This window comes from Anopheles ziemanni, chromosome 3 (assembly GCF_943734765.1).
Source record: "Anopheles ziemanni chromosome 3, idAnoZiCoDA_A2_x.2, whole genome shotgun sequence".
Classification (NCBI taxonomy): domain Eukaryota; kingdom Metazoa; phylum Arthropoda; class Insecta; order Diptera; family Culicidae; genus Anopheles; species Anopheles ziemanni.
The window spans coordinates 76,264,225-76,281,281 of record NC_080706.1 but is presented as its reverse complement, the minus strand read 5'-3'; the positions used below and the strand labels follow the sequence as shown (position 1 = coordinate 76,281,281).

General features: G+C 45.7%; 2 protein-coding genes across 2 annotated transcripts; both read left to right on the top strand.

Annotated features, from left to right (window-relative positions):
- The first annotated feature begins 1,117 nt into the window (after positions 1-1,117).
- On the top strand, positions 1,118-6,316 carry LOC131289023 (zinc finger protein 808-like). Its single transcript, XM_058318216.1, has 2 exons — positions 1,118-2,985; positions 5,087-6,316. The coding sequence occupies exons 1-2, from the start codon at positions 1,143-1,145 to the stop codon at positions 5,809-5,811; spliced, it is 2,568 nt and encodes an 855-aa protein (XP_058174199.1). The 5' UTR covers positions 1,118-1,142; the 3' UTR covers positions 5,812-6,316.
- Positions 6,317-7,642: 1,326 nt separating this feature from the next.
- Positions 7,643-16,569, top strand: LOC131285504 (uncharacterized). The gene is made up of 3 exons (XM_058314361.1): positions 7,643-10,088; positions 10,161-11,160; positions 12,974-16,569. Exons 1-3 carry the CDS (start codon positions 8,967-8,969, stop codon positions 15,703-15,705), a joined length of 4,854 nt encoding a protein of 1,617 aa, XP_058170344.1. The 5' UTR covers positions 7,643-8,966; the 3' UTR covers positions 15,706-16,569.
- The last annotated feature ends 488 nt before the right edge of the window (positions 16,570-17,057 follow it).

The following is a 17,057-nucleotide window of genomic DNA, read 5'->3' as shown; positions in this document are numbered from 1 at the left end:
ACATCGGATGTTTGTGATCATGATGTTTCCCGACTTTGTGTAGTGTAAATAGCCGGCCCCTGCAGTGAACGTGCCGTCCCAGAACGATCCTATTCTTTTTAGCGTCTGCAATCCAGCTATCATTCAACGCATTCTCTAACTCGGGGTCCACACTACCTCGGAGTCCACACTACAGCGCGACGTCGCCTGGCAGGAGCTGAACTCCTTATAAAAAAAACCTTGCGCGATGTCGCGTGAGTCGCGCTAGATTTTTTTTTGCATGGAGTTCAGCGCCTGTCAGGCGACGTCGCGCTGTAGTGTGGAGCCCGAGTAACTTGGCATTTTCCAGTCCATTCCCAAAAGTAAATGAAGTTTGGATATTACTGATTTGAAACACCTAGATTTCCATCATTTTCATACGTTTGTTACTTTTTTCTTACCTTCTTCTTCTTCTTCTTCTTCTTGGCGTAACGACCTGTTGGTCATGCCTGCCCGTTAAGGGCTTGTGAGACTTGGTTCCCTGTTGCGTAAAGTATGGGGATCATTGCGTAAAGTATGGAAGAAGTAAACCCGGTTGACAAAAAATCAAATTTTTACAGCTGTCATGTAGTTACAGCAAGTTTTTCCATGGCAGATTGCTAGGACTCTTGCTAGAACTACATGATAGCAGCAAAAAAATTAAATTGCTGTCAATCGGGAAAAGATTTTTGGAAATCAGGGTGAGCTGTCATTTGGCGTCAACCGGGCAATCTTTCGCAGGCATCACTTTATCAGTGTGTGTGTGTGCGTTTTCCATGGGATTTGTTTGCGCACTGCGTGACAACGCGCTGGTGCTCGTAGTAGCCAAACTCATCGTCTACTTGACGGACGGAATAATATAGCGAAAAAAAGACGGTTCAACTATCAAGGCTGTGCTGACAACGAACTCCCAATATTGTTCCCCGTATCATAGGTCTGTAGCTAGATCCGGAGTTCCGTGTTCTGCATAGGATTAGTGTTTTCCTGCCTGTTTTTTGTTTCCTCCGTTTTTGCGCTGTTTTTGCGTTGTTATTGTTTACCAGCTGACAATTGTAGTGCTAGAAATGGACCTCCCGGAGGAACCAGCACTGGAGTTGGATCGTCCAGCAGCAGTAGCAGCAGTAGCAGCAGCTACGACAACAGGGATGGTTGTGATCTGTCGGGTTTGTTTGTCCACCCGCCAGCACATGATTTCCATTCACAGTACCGTGCCGGAGTACGATCAGAAGACGCTGTACGCGATGCTGCTATCCGTCTGTCGGCCATTGAATGAGCGCGAAAAGGTTCCGGGCCTACCGGAGCAGATCTGCCGCAACTGCAAGTGGAAGCTGCTGTCAGCGTACGATCTGTACGAGACAACCCTGGCGAGTGATGATCAGCTAAGACAAGGCGTACTCGACGTGCAGGATGAGAGAACGGGAAACGACGGGCCGTTGCCGTCAGAGGTAGTAACAACAAGTTTGAAAAGACCGTTCAGTAGCATGGTTGACAATCAACAGTTGGAGCAGACAGGGAAAAAGATCAATTTGGACCGCGTAAAGAAAGAAATACCCGACGATGCGTTTGAAGACTCTTTGAGTGAAAGTAAAATCAACGAGACTACGGACACCCTTGATGATGCTGCGGTAGATACAACGATAGAAGGTGACGCAGAGGATCGAACCGACCAGTCGTTCGCTGGTGGAGTAGACGAATCGAAGGACGATCCGAATCAGGAGTCATTGGAAGCATTCTTTGAGGAGCACTATGAATTAGATACGACCACGAACAATCACGTGTGCGGCCTGTGCAAGCAAGAATTTGCCTACAAGAGCCAGTGCCGCATGCATATTATCCAGAAGCACAATCCGGCCAAACCGTTCAAGTGCGAAGTGTGCTTCTGCACTCTGACTAGCCACCATCGGTTGGTTCGGCATAATATCATGACGCACGGCGTTGGTCAGATCAAGCAAGGAGATGTCATAAAGTCACCGCACGGCAGTAACGGCGAGGTAACGTATACGTGTCCGATCTGTCGAAAGGTTTTTAACTCGAATGTGCGTTTCAAGCGCCACAAGAACGTACATGTCGCACATAATCGTCCATTCAAGTGCGACGTGTGCCTGTACCGGTTCGCAACTAGACCGCAGTTGACCCAGCACGCCAAAGTGCACGAATCAAAGTCACCGTCGACCGGGGAATCTCCCGGACCGGACACCACCAGCGGGTGGTATGGGTGTGATCGGTGCGAAGAAATGTTCCCGGGCAAACGGGCACGCACAATGCACATGAAGAAGGTCCATCAGGTGTATCAAATGCCGAGCAGCGGCGGCCAGCGGTCCGACGATCGCGAGAAGACCGACTACACGTGCATCATCTGCAACAAATCGTTCGAGCGCGAAACCGTGCTAAATACACACATGAAGATGCACGAGCTACTGGCGGCCGAGAAGGAAAAGGAAAAGCGGCTCGATCTCGAGAAGCTGGTAAAACAAGAGCTTCAGCAGCAGATGAAACTGAACGTGCCGCCCCTTCCGCCACTCTCACCCGAGATTGTCGATAAGTCCAACCACGTTCTGGAACCGTTCGTACTTGGGTTAGTACCGGTCGCCAAAGCCGGTACCACAACAAATAGCAGCAATACCAACAACAACAGTGCTACGAGTGTGAACAACAATTCCGATACAACGTCGGCGGGCCCTTCTGCAGTGATCCCGCAACAGGAGGAAGCACCCAAGAGTGACATTGCGTTCATGTGCATTATCTGCGAGAAGGAGTTCGACAAACGGGAGCTGCTAAAAAAGCACCAGAAGGACGCGCACCCCAAACTGAACGTCGACATTGTATCGCCCAAGATGGGGCGTGGGAATGTTGGCGGAAACAAGGTTCCTGGCAGATCCATGAAGCCATTCTTACCACGGCTGACAGCAAAACCCGGCTTGAATGTGCGACTCTTGAACGGTTCCGTTAAACAAAGCAGCAAGTCGTCAACGGAAACATCGATGGAATGTGAGTATTTGTTAAATATTATAACAGCACTGCAGTCGTAATTGTCGATCAGCATCATTGCATGATAGAGACACATACGAAGTATGTTCTATTGCAGTAAAGTTGCAGCATTACTTTTAATATTGTAACTCACTGGTTCGTTATGCCAATTGTTTTCTAATTGAAGCTTGAATTGAAGTAATTCAATGTAGAATCCTTCAATTGTAATATCTTCACTGGATTCTTTTAGTAATCGATATTAGTCACGTTTTTCTACTATGTATTACAAATTTCTCTCCACATGTTTGATGGTTTACGTGTTCTTCATTCTTTTATCTTTTATTGCATTTGTCAGTTGTTTAACATGAACATAAATGTTAAGAATAGCACTAAACTGCCCATTTATAGTTGAAGGAAAATGAGAAACTTGGAGTAACTTAACACATTCCACTCAATAATTGTTTGATTCAATTTATCCATATTACATGTAATACATATCGGAGCATCGTGTTTTTCTGTTGCAAACCTCATCATTGCCAACTCGTTTTTCAATCGTTGGAAGATGTTTGTGCACGTTATCTTCCCCAGTAAGCGGTGCGTTGACGTGCTATTGCAACAACTACCAGCGCGAGTGAAAAAAAATGGGCTAGCAGTAGATAAAATGCTTTGCTTGTGTGTTCTCTTCTGCATAAGTGTGCTGTATGGTTTTGTATGCTTTATAGCAGTAAAATTGTATTTTATTTTCTGAAATTTAGTTTTGCTTTTCAATATTTACATGACCGTAACCGTGTGCTGCCCCAGCAGTGCGGCACGAGCAATAGAATTGCCTATTAGTTTTTACCTTTTTGTTTCTGCTTCTCAAATGTGCCATTATGCTGGTGTGGACATATTTCGATTCCATCAATTTGACCACATGGCACCACAATTCTATCCCTTGGCCCTTTTTGTACATGCCAGTAGTAACTTAAAACCAGTTTCACTCGCAGTTGTGTGTATTCCTTCTCGTAGAACATACCGATAAGTTTTTGTTTCTTATTTCGTCTTCATGGCCCTTCCCAGCGTATCTTTAGCAAATGTTTTGTTTCATTTTCCTTTCCCTTCTCCTTTTCACCACCATTTCCTGCCGATCACGAATGGTCTATGGCAAGTTAGCAAATGTAACAAGTAATGCACACATGTTTTATTGCTGACTTTGGCATCTGCGACGTGCAGAAAACCTTTCTACGAGAAGTGGCTGACCCGTACGCCAGTTGTTTATTCTTGTATTGATTGTTACTTCTAGATATTTTGTTTTTTCGAACCTCATGTTGTTCGATTGTACTGTTTCATATTGCGCTTAAATTTGGGTCATATAAATTTAGATTTTTACGAAGCGTCAACTTTTACAGTTTCGTTTTGCTTGATAAGTTCAATGCTAAACATATTAAAATCATAAATTTGGATGTTTCGAAAGTTTTTGTTCAATATGTTGCCTAAAGTATTATATGATAACAATAGACGTAATAATATATAAAATCAGACATACAATCCAGCAAATTAATTGCATGTGTTTGAATGTGTATATACACATACATATTCAAAAAAATATAATATTTGAAAAATAATTTAACAATGTGATTGAAGTTATTCTGATCGATGGATACGTTAAAAGTAGGTTAGTTTAAAAGATCAGTTACTCAAACAATTTTTAAAATTGTGGATCTGTTAAAATTTGATGAAACATGTAATTTTTTTATTATAGTTCCATTACGATAAATCGATTAGAAAACAGGGCTGCATACGATGTTTTGTTACATACGGTACTTTAAACAATGCGCATGTATGTGTGATGCATAATGTTCCCATCTTTGCTGTGTGCTTCTGCAATGCATACCGTATTTTTTTAGGTTTATTACAAAAAGTATCTCTAATATTTTGTAGCGCAAGCGCTAGTCGTCTGCAAAGAAATCTTTAGTATTAGTAATGTTTTTATTCTATTCAGCCGATATGAAAGATTTTTACGATCGATTGGATTTGTTTCTTATTTGTTTTATTTCATGATTAATTTTATCTAATTACAGATTCGTACAAAATTTTATTTTAATGCGCCCATTAAACACAACGTGCTTTTTTCTGTTTTTAGATACTGGAGACTCAGAATCCCTCGATCACGAAAATGATAGCAGCAACATGCAACCCGGAGCCGACAATGGATCCCAGGGGGATAAATTGACCCCCCTTCGGTGCGAGCTGTGTCACAAGACGTTTTCCTACAAGTGCTACTTGTCGATGCACATGCGAAAAAATCACGACAAATCGAAACCGTACGCATGTAAAGTTTGCCATTACCGATTCGGGTACCGCGGTACATTGCAGAAGCATCAGCTAATACATTCGTCGCAGAACGTGCAACCTGGCGGGCACGGATCCATAATTTTCAAGTGCCGTATCTGTTCGGCGAAATTTCTCGAACTGAAGCAACTGAACATTCACCTGAAGTCCCACCGAAAGCCGACCGACGATCCAAACCGGAAGGTGCAGCTCATCCAGTGTCAAGAGTGTTCCCAGATTTTCAGCGATCGTACCCAGTACCGGCAGCATATGGAGGATGAGCATGACCAGGAAATGCTGGTTGATCGAGAGCCACGATCGTCCCACCACCCTAACGACGGGGACGAATTTCATCCGGAGCGTCTGTTGTCGGAACAAGGGCGACTAGTTGGTTCTTCGTCATCATTGCGACTCGGAGGACGTAGCTCAGCATCTTCGCTTGCTGATCTCAAGCTGCAGCCAGAATTAAGGGACGAGGAGGCCGAATCGTTTCTCAACGATCTGTCGATCATAAAGGTCGAGTCAAATTTTGAGTGAAATGGAACTAAAAATTAACTTCACGTCTGTTTGAGAATCAAAGGGATTTCTCCATTTTTAAACATTAAATTTCTTTTCTTTATGTAAGGGTGCGTAGAATTTAGTCCGGTCTATTCGTATAGACAATATTAACAGGAAGGTGTAAATTTGTGTAAACAAACAAATTCTTCTAGACTCATTGTCCGATCATACAATGTTGACCAAATAAAAAAACATATACAAAATTGAATGAAAGCGAGCGAACAATTGAAGTTCATTCCGGGCGTTTTGGCCGTTTTCCAGACACTTTCGCAATAAATCACCATAAGGTTACGTTTTGGTTCACCAAAGAGTACTTACACCTTCGAATGTTCAATTTAAAGTTAAGGCCAAGAGCGCATGCACTTTAGTTATGTTTGCTATTTTAGTTTCTCTTAGTTTAAACTTCCATTCGTCTTCTTTTTTAAACAATATAACTAGCAATCAAAACTGCTTTACTTTATGTGCTTTTATATCGTCTTTGTAGTGCCTATAGTTTCTTTAAAATAAATTTGTTTTTGTCCTATTACTTCCCTGCTGTTATCACTCTTTTTTTGTTACCGAACCGAAGCGGGAAAATATGCGCAAGAAAACATGATACATACATTGAAAATGTGTAAGGAAAGTAAATCTTGCCACAAGGGTAGGATCTTTGATCATGTTCTATTACTTTTATTGAGGTCATAAAGAATTTTGCAAAAATTACATAATAAAAGTTGATTTTAGTTCGGGTTATATAGTAAAAGTTGATTTATTAAAATTGTCGACGAGCACCGAAAACGACACGTCAATATAATTACAATATCCTTGTTTATGCTACACGATAAATTTGGATGATGTATAAAAACAAAAGATTTTATAATTTATGAGGATCTCATGCCAAGACCGTTTAGCGATTGCATTGCCAATTGAATGATTTAATATACGAAGAATATTTTTTATTTTATTATTCTATTTATTCAATCGTCATAAGTCAAACAAATGCAACAAAGAGCGTTAAAACGAGTTCATTAAATTAATGGTAAAGCGTAACGGTATTTTTAAATGAATCTGCAAGTGGTTTCGCTCCGAGTTTGCTTAAATTTTCGCCAGTTTGGCTGCTGTCAAAATGTGACGCTTCTGGACAAGCGAAAATAAAGTCGTCCCACTCACTCACACGGCTGTGTCATATGCTTTCTCTCGCGTTAAATTGCTGCTTCGTGGTATAGCTTTCACATCGACGCATGCCATCTCACTTTCACCAGCCAAATAACACGACCAAATAGGCCGCAAGCGAAGAAAGCATTTGAATTTATTTCCCATTTTGGTGAAAATTTTTGCTTGCTCAACGTTTTAGATCTTGCAAGCAAAGTCCACATTGCAGGTAAATAGCATAAAATAACGGCATTTACTAGCCGCCATCTTACGTTGGTGTGCGTGTGTGACACTTAGCTAGTACTAGCTCTCTTTCTCGCATGACGCGAAACTTCGGACGAAACTCGAAACGCTCACAAACCTGTTGCTTTTCTTTCGCTGCTAGCAGCTTCAGTCGTACGAATGCTCTGACGCCGTGCCGTAGTGCGTCGTGTGTTTCTTTTCGCGTGACGCGTTTTCCGTTTTAGTTTCCGTTTCGCCCTTTAGTTTTCCGCTCGCCAACACATTCCGTTCCGTTTAGTTGATGCGTGGTGTCAAAAGTGCGGGTTCGGCCCAACTGTATGCCAGAAGGAATTATGGATTTCGTAGTGAGCTGGGCTCGCATGCCCAGCGTGCGTCCAAAATAATCCAAAATGTGACACATTCCGCTTGACGCTGTGTGTTTTTTTTTATTCATTTATTGCCCACTTCCAATGCGAATCGCAGTATGACGAATAGTCGCCACATCATTTTAGCTAGTTGAAATGAGCGTTTTTCCGGGTAAACCGTTAAGTGTGTTGAAATAAGGTGGAAATGTATTGTTCGACGTGACATGAAAAAAAAGCAAAGAAAAGGAAAAACAACCATCCTAAAAAGTCAATCCGCACATACATACACACACATACACATTCCGACATTTTTGTTCCCGCACTGTGCGGCGTAGCCTGTTTTGAATGTGAGAGCCTCAATTTTATGAAACATGTTTTCGTTTACGTATGGCATCGGCAGGCGGGTAAAACTGTGATCGGAAGACGTCGAAGTTGAAACAACTGCTAAAAAATTGGCTGATGAAATATTGCCGTTGCTTCTTGTGTGCGGCGCGCGTCAGTCGCGTGCCTGAAGAAAAGTGTCCCGACAAGACCAACGAAAATTGTAGTAGCGCGCGTCGTTTACGAGTGTGATACCAGTTCAGTCTCCGGTGGAAAAGAAGAAAGGCAGTAACACCCCGTGAAGTGTAGGGGTGTGCACCTCCACGAAAGACACGGTTCAAAGAAAGCAACCAAGAGGTGCGCGTTCGAGCATAGAAAGAACGACAAAGAAAGAGAGACCGTTGCCTTCGTGGTCGTCTTCGTCGGCTGTTGGTGGTTTTTTCCCTCGTACGAAAGAAACCCTCACGACCGCAAAGACCGCCTGAAAAAAGGGTTGCAGAAAAGAGACTCCCATCGCATGGGAGAAGAACGAATGATCGGTTTGAAACAACTCGTTCCGATCATAACAACGGGAACTGCAGGCTCCAGGCGGGCGAAGCATAGAAGCTAGCGGTGTAGCAGAAGCGGCAACATAAAATCCAGTCTCTTTGTGGTTCTTTCGACATCCCATTCCTATTTTACCTCGCCCAGTCGCGTCGTCGTGGGCTTTTACTGCGAAGTAGTAATGTTGCAAAAGTAGGCTGGTGTGGTGCGCGTCGTGCGCGATTCTTTCTGCTTCGCACAAACACATACACACCCACGAACGCAGGCTGCAGCGCGCCGCGAGATAAACAAAACGAATAATAGCGTTCATGACCATACGCACGCCGCCATCGTTGTGCGTGGGCTGCTTTCGCACTTGGAAATGCGATACTTGTTAGACGGCCGGGCCAAAGACGAAATAGCTGCATTTTTATTTAATAGTTGACATTTTATTAACGGGAATCTAAGACAAAAGTAAAAGACGACGCCGAAATCATCGGTTGTTATTTATTCCGTCCAACGTACGGTTCTCCAAACGTCGCGTGTAGTTGAGCGTGTCGTCGGATCCGCGATATGGCCACTCTAAACTGGAGAACGCCCGCGACGGCCGCGGCACCTAAAAATGCGGCCCCACAAACTCATCATCGTCATACGCACCACCCACATCAAAGACTTTCGGCTGGCGTTCCAACCGGTGGCTATGGTTATTATGATAAAACATCGACAAACAACGTTGCACGTCACCCGGCCGCCAATAGGCATGCACCTCAGTCGGCCGCGGTACACAAGTCCCCGATCCTACCGTCGGTACCTCCAGCTCCCAGCTGCCTTCCGGACGAGGTGGAAGACGATTTGAGCGAAATAACGATTCAGTTTGACGATGGGGTGCAAACGTTGTACGTTGGTCCGGTCGAAATAGTCGACAAGGGGGATGGTGGTGGTGGTAGCGTTAACGCATCTCAACAAGCAGTTGCCAGCAACCCTCCGAGCCTAGGCAAAGATGGTGGCCGAAATGGAGCGAAAGAAGAAAATGTGACCATCCGAGGAAGTGGTGAGGGTGTACGAGCACGCGAACGGTACCAGGAGGAACGGGCGATCGTCACGCTCGAGCCAGTCGGTGGCCGGGCGAAGAGCCAATCCTTGCCAATGTTCCTCAAGCAGCAACAGAAACAACAGCAACTACAAGAGCAGCAGCAGCAGCGGCAACAGCAGCAACAACAACAACAACAACAACAGTTACTACAAGAGCAGCTGCAGCAGAAAAGGCAGCAAAAGCTGCATGAGCATATACGGCAGCAACAACAACAATACCAGCAGCAGATCGAGAAGCAACAGCAGCTGGAAAGAGCTAAAATGATGCAGCTACAGCAGCAACAGCGAGCTTTAAAGCAGCAGCAGCAGCTCAAGCTGAAAGAGCAAAGCCTACTGCAGCATGTGCAGAAGCTGAAAGAATCTCAACTGCGCCACCAGCAGCGGCAGCAACAATTAACCGAGCTGCAGCTGACGGTGAGTGTGCAGCAGCAACCTGTTCCACCGGTGGTGCAATCCACTCACCGTCAAAGCAAACCGTCGTCGTCAGCCAACAAGCGCCAGTCGGTTTTAACGCATCAGCAGGCGGTGCTTTTACAGCGGCAACAGATGCAAATGCAACAGCTGCAACAACAACCGAATCAGCAGCTGCTGCAGCAGCAGCAACAGCAACAACAACACCAACAGCAACAGCAGCAAATACAACAACAACAATATCAACAAATTCCTCCGCGACAGAAGGAATCGCTGTCCTCATCTTCGTTACCGGCAACGATGAAGCCTGCTCAGTCTCAGCAATCGCTATGCATCAAGCAGGCACCGATGTTGAATTTCGCCCGAGCAGTCACATCCACTATTGCTCCCACGAACAACGCCAACATAGGCTCAAAGCGGGCATCTTTGGTTGTTCCGTATAACACACCGGCTCCGGCAGTTCCTCCAATCTCTGGCGCCCATCTTACTGTTGTGCCGGTTGCCTCGCTTAGGGACGATAATAATAGATCCGCTAACGCCATTAATCGCGTGTCAGTGCTCCGTTCACCACCGCAGCCGATAGCGGTAGCGGCAGCACCGGCTTCCAAGCATCAACCACCGGCTGTGACCGCCGCAACTGCGACAGCAACAGCAGCGGTCCCAGTTCCGGTATCAGCACCACCGCCACCGCATATCCTCACGACAATCAAGCAAGAGCCGGACGCGGCACCCGAACGTGTCGACGATGCGAACCACGCTCTCTCGAACGAGGCCAACAGCGATCTGCTGCAGGAGACGACGATGCTGGTAGAAGAGAAACCATTGCTGGTTAACGTGGCAGCCGTTGCGGAAGATTCCTCAACCGCAGCGGTCGGTTCTGTTCCTACGAGTAATGGCGGCGCATCGTGCGACGCTGCTATTACGACAGTCGCCGGCGTTATAACCAATACCAGCGCAACCCAAACGCTGCTGGAGGAGGATATCAGTACGACAGCGGCGGTAATAATATCTACTGAGCTGATGAAATTAGCAAAGGATCAAGCAAGTTCCACTAATGTCGTACAACAAGAACTAATCGAACAGCAGGTAGTAACGGCGGCGGCGGCGAACTTGAACGCAGCGGACCATGATCCTGCCGATGATATCCAGTCGGTAGTTGGAACGGAACCAGCAGCACCAGCAGCAACAGTTGAACACAAAGCGCTTCAGCAGGTCGCCGCGGCGGAAGTATTGCCCGATGCGTCACCATCATCTAATGTTACGGGTTAGTAATTTTGTTGGAAAATAATTTCATCAAGCATAAACAATGGTTCCATCTATATTGCCCACATACTCTCCTTCTCTCTCTTTCTGTCGAACGAATGCATCAGGTTTGTTTCGTCTTGAATGATTTCCTAAACCAAGCCGCATAACAGCGTTGCCGGCTTTGTTGGCTCGTGTATGACTCTGTTCTGTTCTTTGTCATTTTTACGTTCTCTACGCCACATCCGCCAAACTTGCTTCAGATGGCGGTGTACACAAGCTGCTTACCCACACCACCGTAGCACCGCAATGCCCTTGGAACGGTTCGTTTCCCTTTTACGCGTCATCTCGTCATCATACAATGCCAGTCGCAGGCAGCAGCCGAGCATTGAGCTACATGTATGTGTGCGATGGAGCTGCCTGGTGGCTTGTACCGGAGTGGTGGTGCCCACTCGGTTGCCGCTGATGTGTGCCGTCATGTTTGGAGACTTTAAATAAAACTTTTTTTCGTACAATATATTGTCCAGCGAGATTATGCTACGGCACGGAACGGTTTGTTGTTCGCTTTCCATCGAATTACCGTAAGTCCCTGCAATGTTCGGATGAAGCGGTTTTCTTCGCCCCATGAGTGAACAACCATGCTGCTCCATTGGTCGTCGTTTCCAAAATATATTGATTTTTTTTAAATATTTCATTGGGTAGGCACACCAAAAATAATTGGTTGCGCTATCAATAATGCACGATTGCTAGTTAAATGTGGTATAAACAAAATTTTGGTATTAAACGAAAATTTTCGATTTGCACACCAAACAAATAAAGTAAGTTAATATTAATCTTTTTTACTGTTTTATGTACAGTAGACCCGGGCACTTGTTTGGTTGACATAATTGAAATTATAATTACTGTATGTGGAACATTTTCCATTCATGATTATAGTCTTGCTGTTATTTTTCTGAAATACGTCTCCGTGAATTTAACCTATCTTTCAGAGTAGGACTTTCAAAACTAAGTACAGCAATAAAAAAACGATTTAAAAAAAAGAAAACTTTTCTTCTTCTACTTGGCGTAACGACCGTCTTCGGTCATGCCGATGGGCCGATATTCTACCGGAGGTACAGCTCGGCTATCACGAGCCCGCCATAATGGAATAAAATCCTCGTTGGAATTTGAGTAGATTTTGCAACTTCTAAATTAACACTGAATAGGACTGTTGATAAATCAAACGGCCGATTCTTGCAAAGTATTCAGCGCGGCTCTTGTACTTCCATTGCTAAACCACTCAAGGTTCTGCATTTTGGTACATGCTCAATAAAACCGTAACATAATAGCAGCTTTTTGTTTCATCTCAGCGCAATCAGATGAAATTCGATTTCTTCTACAAAGAAGCTTCTTTCCGGACTATTTTGGAATCAAACAATGCTGGTCAATTTGTAATCAACCACAGATGAATCAATTAACACGGTCACAATTAAATTTTTGTATCCTCAAATATTGTGCTGTGTACTCACTTTTTTGTTGAGTTCTTGGGTCCCCAAACTCGTATTTGGATGCTGCATCAAAATAACAGTGTAAAAAACATTCCCTCATTTGTATTTTTCTTAAATAATTACTCCGCACAAAGTTAATGGAATTTGTTTCTGGTTTGGCCTACTGTGTACCGGCTTTTGTTGTGTAGTTTATTTAATTTCTCTGCCATCTGTGATCTGTTTACCGAGTTATAAAAACATCTTATTGGAAAGGCTTAGCTACTCTATTTTATTGTGACTACTACGCTTACCACATTGATGATTTCTCGTCGATGATTAATTGATTAACGTGCCGTACTGTCGTTTTAGCTACACATCTGGAAATACCACCTCCACCTCCTAAACGCGGCCGTGGACGTCCGCCGAAGGTGCCGAAAATATCTCCCTCTCCGGAAGCAGTATCCGGCAAAACTGCGGCATCAAATGGTGCACCGTCGTCGGCAAAATCCTACATATCCGTGTCGGCACTGTTCAAGCCGAAGAGCAAACGAACCCGAAACGTAGAGGATGCAGCAGCAGCAGCAGCAGCTACCATCGTCAGCGAGGAGCAGACTCAAAAGAAGACTGAAGCGAATGAAGAAACCACAATCGGTGATGGTGGTGATGTTGAGGGTAAAAGTCTTTCGAACGGCAAAGGAGGTAAAGCGACGAACGTACCGAAGGAGATTAAAGTGCGATCGCCGGCGTCGCTGAAGGCCAAGGGCACGGGTGGAGTAGTAACGAGCAGTGGAGGAGAGGAAACCGAATCCGTCCTGGAAGAGCGCTCGGCGATTGTTGTCGTCAACGTTGGAGAGCAGCTGGAGACCAGCTCTGCTGTTGAGAAAGAGGCGGTGAAAGAATCATCTCCCGGTTGTGACAGCGGTATCGAGTCGGTAAGCGATTCGATGACGACGGCAAAGAAGCATCCAACCCGTGGTCGTCCAAAGTCCAGCATGAGCGCGATCAGTGAGGAAGATCGTGAAAAGATCCCAACCAGTAAGGAGAAGGAAACAAGCGAAAACGGGAAAAAGCGTCGTTCGGGTTCGTTGGTGCCGAAACCACCGTTGGCACAGCACGGGACTCGGGATCGTAAAAATGAAGAGTTATTGGGGGATGAGGAAGAGGAGGAGGATGACGACGACGAGCAACAGCCGCTCAAAGGGTTGAAAAAGCGCGCGGTACGGACGGCCCGGAAGCCATCGGCCAAAGCGAAGGAAGCGGCCGAAGCCGCTGAAGTTGCCCAATCGGTTGCACTTTCCTTCGGGGATGAGATTCAATGCTGTAAGTGTGATATGTCGTTCAAAACGGAGGCTTGGTACCGGAAGCATTTGATGAACGCGCACGAGCTGGATCTAAGCCAAACCGTACAGCTATTATCGTCGTTGGTAGCGAGTGGAATGGGTGGAGAGGTTTCAACGTCAGAAGTAACACAAGCAAGCGGTGCGGAAGTGGTCCCCAGCGGCAGTGAGATAAATGGCGCAACGGAAGCCGAAGCTGCGAAGGCAGACGACAGTGCCTCATCGAAGGATAAAATGTCCGAACACCACCGGGGGACTAAGGTATCCAAAAAGGAAGTACTCTCCCCCTTGGCACCTTCATCGTCGCGTAAACGAAGTAAATCGATGATCTCGAGTGAAGAAGGAGGAAGTGGAAAGCGAATGGCAGTAGAGGTGGTGGTGGCGAGTTCGAGTAAAAAGCAATCGACCACGGTTCAGCAGAATGGTGTCTGTAAAAAGGAGATCAAGGTAGAGCAGCAGCAGCAACCGAGAACTCAATTCGGTAACCTGCGACAAGACGACGACGCTATGCCAGAGTCGAACGTAGCGGTAGAAGCTTCCCAGCAGAATTCTTTAATGGCTGCCGACGGCGATTCGGCCTCGCCATTGGAAACGAAGCCGCAAACGAAACAGGAACGCTACGAACCGTACGATCCGTACGAGGGAGATCCGGAAAAGCTGTCTCCATTCGAGGAGGCGAAAGTGATCGTACTAGAACCAGACACGGCCGCTACCGCTGGTGGTGGTTCGATGCTCTTCAAGTGTACCATCTGCGATGGTCAGTTCACGGACATTCCCGCCATCAAAGAGCACCTGTCGACGGTACATGCCGCGATTAAGCGGCGCTCCTGCGAACACTGTGGCCGCACGTTCGTGCAGACGGGTGACCTGACGCGCCACGTACGCATCCACACCGGGCACCGGCCGTTCAAGTGCCCGTTCCCCAACTGCACGTTCGCGTTCATCTCGTCCGGGGACCTCTACAAGCACGTGCGCCGCCACAACGCGGACGTGGCCCTGCCGAAGCCGCACGCTTGCGACCAGTGCGGCAAGGACTTTGAGCGCTCGTACGATCTGAAGCGTCACAAGACGATGCACCTGAAGCAGCAGCCCGGTTTCGAGGGCATTACGTGCGAAGTTTGCGGGAAAGTGTTCGCCCGGAAGGACCAGTACCGGGCGCATACGTACCGCCACATGGGCGTACGGCCATACCAGTGCGAGGTGTGCGGGAAGGCGTTTACCGATCCGAGCAACTACTCCAAGCACGCTCGGTTACACGAACTGGACGGTATCGAGGTGGTGTGCGACTTTTGTGGACGTCCCTTTAAGAACAAGAGCGCCATCTCGAAGCACATCTTTCACTGCCAGCAGAAGAAGATGCGCCGGATGGCGGCCAAGGTGGAGAAGGGTGAAGGCGGCGACGGTGGTAGCGGCAAGACTCGACGCGTTGGAGTTGCGGCCGGGATCGGCAAGTCGGATGACACCGTGGAGGAGGCTCCGCTGAAGCTTAAGCAGGAACCGCAGAGTCGAAAGCAACAGCAGCAGCACGGCAAGAACGGTTCAAAACGTAAGCGACGACGACGACGCTCAATGACACCTCAGTCATCCTCCTGCTCCGAAGGCATGGCCGACGACGATGACGACGATGACGACAACGACGACAACGACGACGACCAGGACGAGGACTACAGCGAAGGCAGCATAAACCTCGATGCACGCTTTGTAAAGCAACGGAATCGGCGTAGCAACTACAAGAATGGTGTTACCTTCGAGGCTTCTCATTGAGCTGTTGAACCATTTTTTTATTCCCCACCGCGGAAGGGCCATGTTTGTTTAACCGGCAAAGCGTGGCGCACGATAAGCTTCAACTCGGTTGAGATTCACATCTTAAAGCAGGGAAAAAGTATTACGAATCGGATTCGTACTAAAAGAAGTCTGAACTCTATCCTATCCTATCCACTCATCCAGCATGATGAGAAGAACACTTTTTACTGCTTTTATCTTTCTTGTTTTACGTAAAACGACCAAAACGAATGAATATTTAAAAACCCAACCTGGAACCGCCGTTTGAAATACGGTTATTTTATGTAACTGAGTGATTCATCGCAATGGAGTGAAGCTTTGTTCTCTTCTCTCACACTCGTTTGCCTCGGAACGGAATGACTCTCTTTTTCTCGCTCAACTTTTTTTTTGTTCGTTTTTCTGATAAGCAATAATAGCAACTAAGGAAAGCTAGATAGATATTTTTTCTATAACTTTTAAATGAACTACAGAAAGAGGGGAAGAAGAGAAAAACACGAATGGAACTCGCGAGAAAGTGATGATTATGATGATAATCAAATTGTTACATCAAACGGGAAGGAAAGGAGGAACGGATTGAACTCCCAGGCTCTTCCTTAGCTAACGAGTCGTTTTGCTGGCTTTTGTCTACTTATTTCTACTTACTTTTGCTAAAGAACTTAATTCATTTTAGGAAGAATGTACGATTCAAGAATTCTCTTGCATTAATGTAATGTAATCGTATGTATACACATTTACATTTATCTTTATTAAAAATAGTTAGTTTCTTTTTTATATTAAGATCGTTTTTTCGAGTGCTAATGAAAAAAGCTTGCTTCGAAACATTCTGCCTGCATTATTCCGATGCGTTTGTGCTCTAGTGCGCGGTTTGGAGGTTGCCTGCAAAGGCATGTTCTTATATAAATTATTTATCCGTACATACTGTGTTCAAAAAATTAAGTAGCATTGCAGTTACATGTTTTTTTTCATATTTTTTATTTATTCTTCCAAACTAATTCCACCGCCTGCTAAGCCATCCCGTGCACTTATGCCAACGTATGATGATGATTGATCGATATGATTAGAGTATATGGGGCAAATTGGTCACGAAGAAGAAGTGCAGTGTCGTGGTGCAAGAGCCAAGAGTTGTCTTGTCACAATTTGGGCCTCGTTTGGCAGATAGCGTTACACAAACATCCCACGACGTTCCGGTAATATTCCACAATAATCGAAGAAAAACAATGCCAACTTAAATTTTGAACACAGTAGTACATCGACCTCCTCCTCCGGCACTCACGAAGCAACCCTTGGAGTTTAGTTTGTAAGTGAATCCACTAGAAACGTTAGTTTGTGCACCT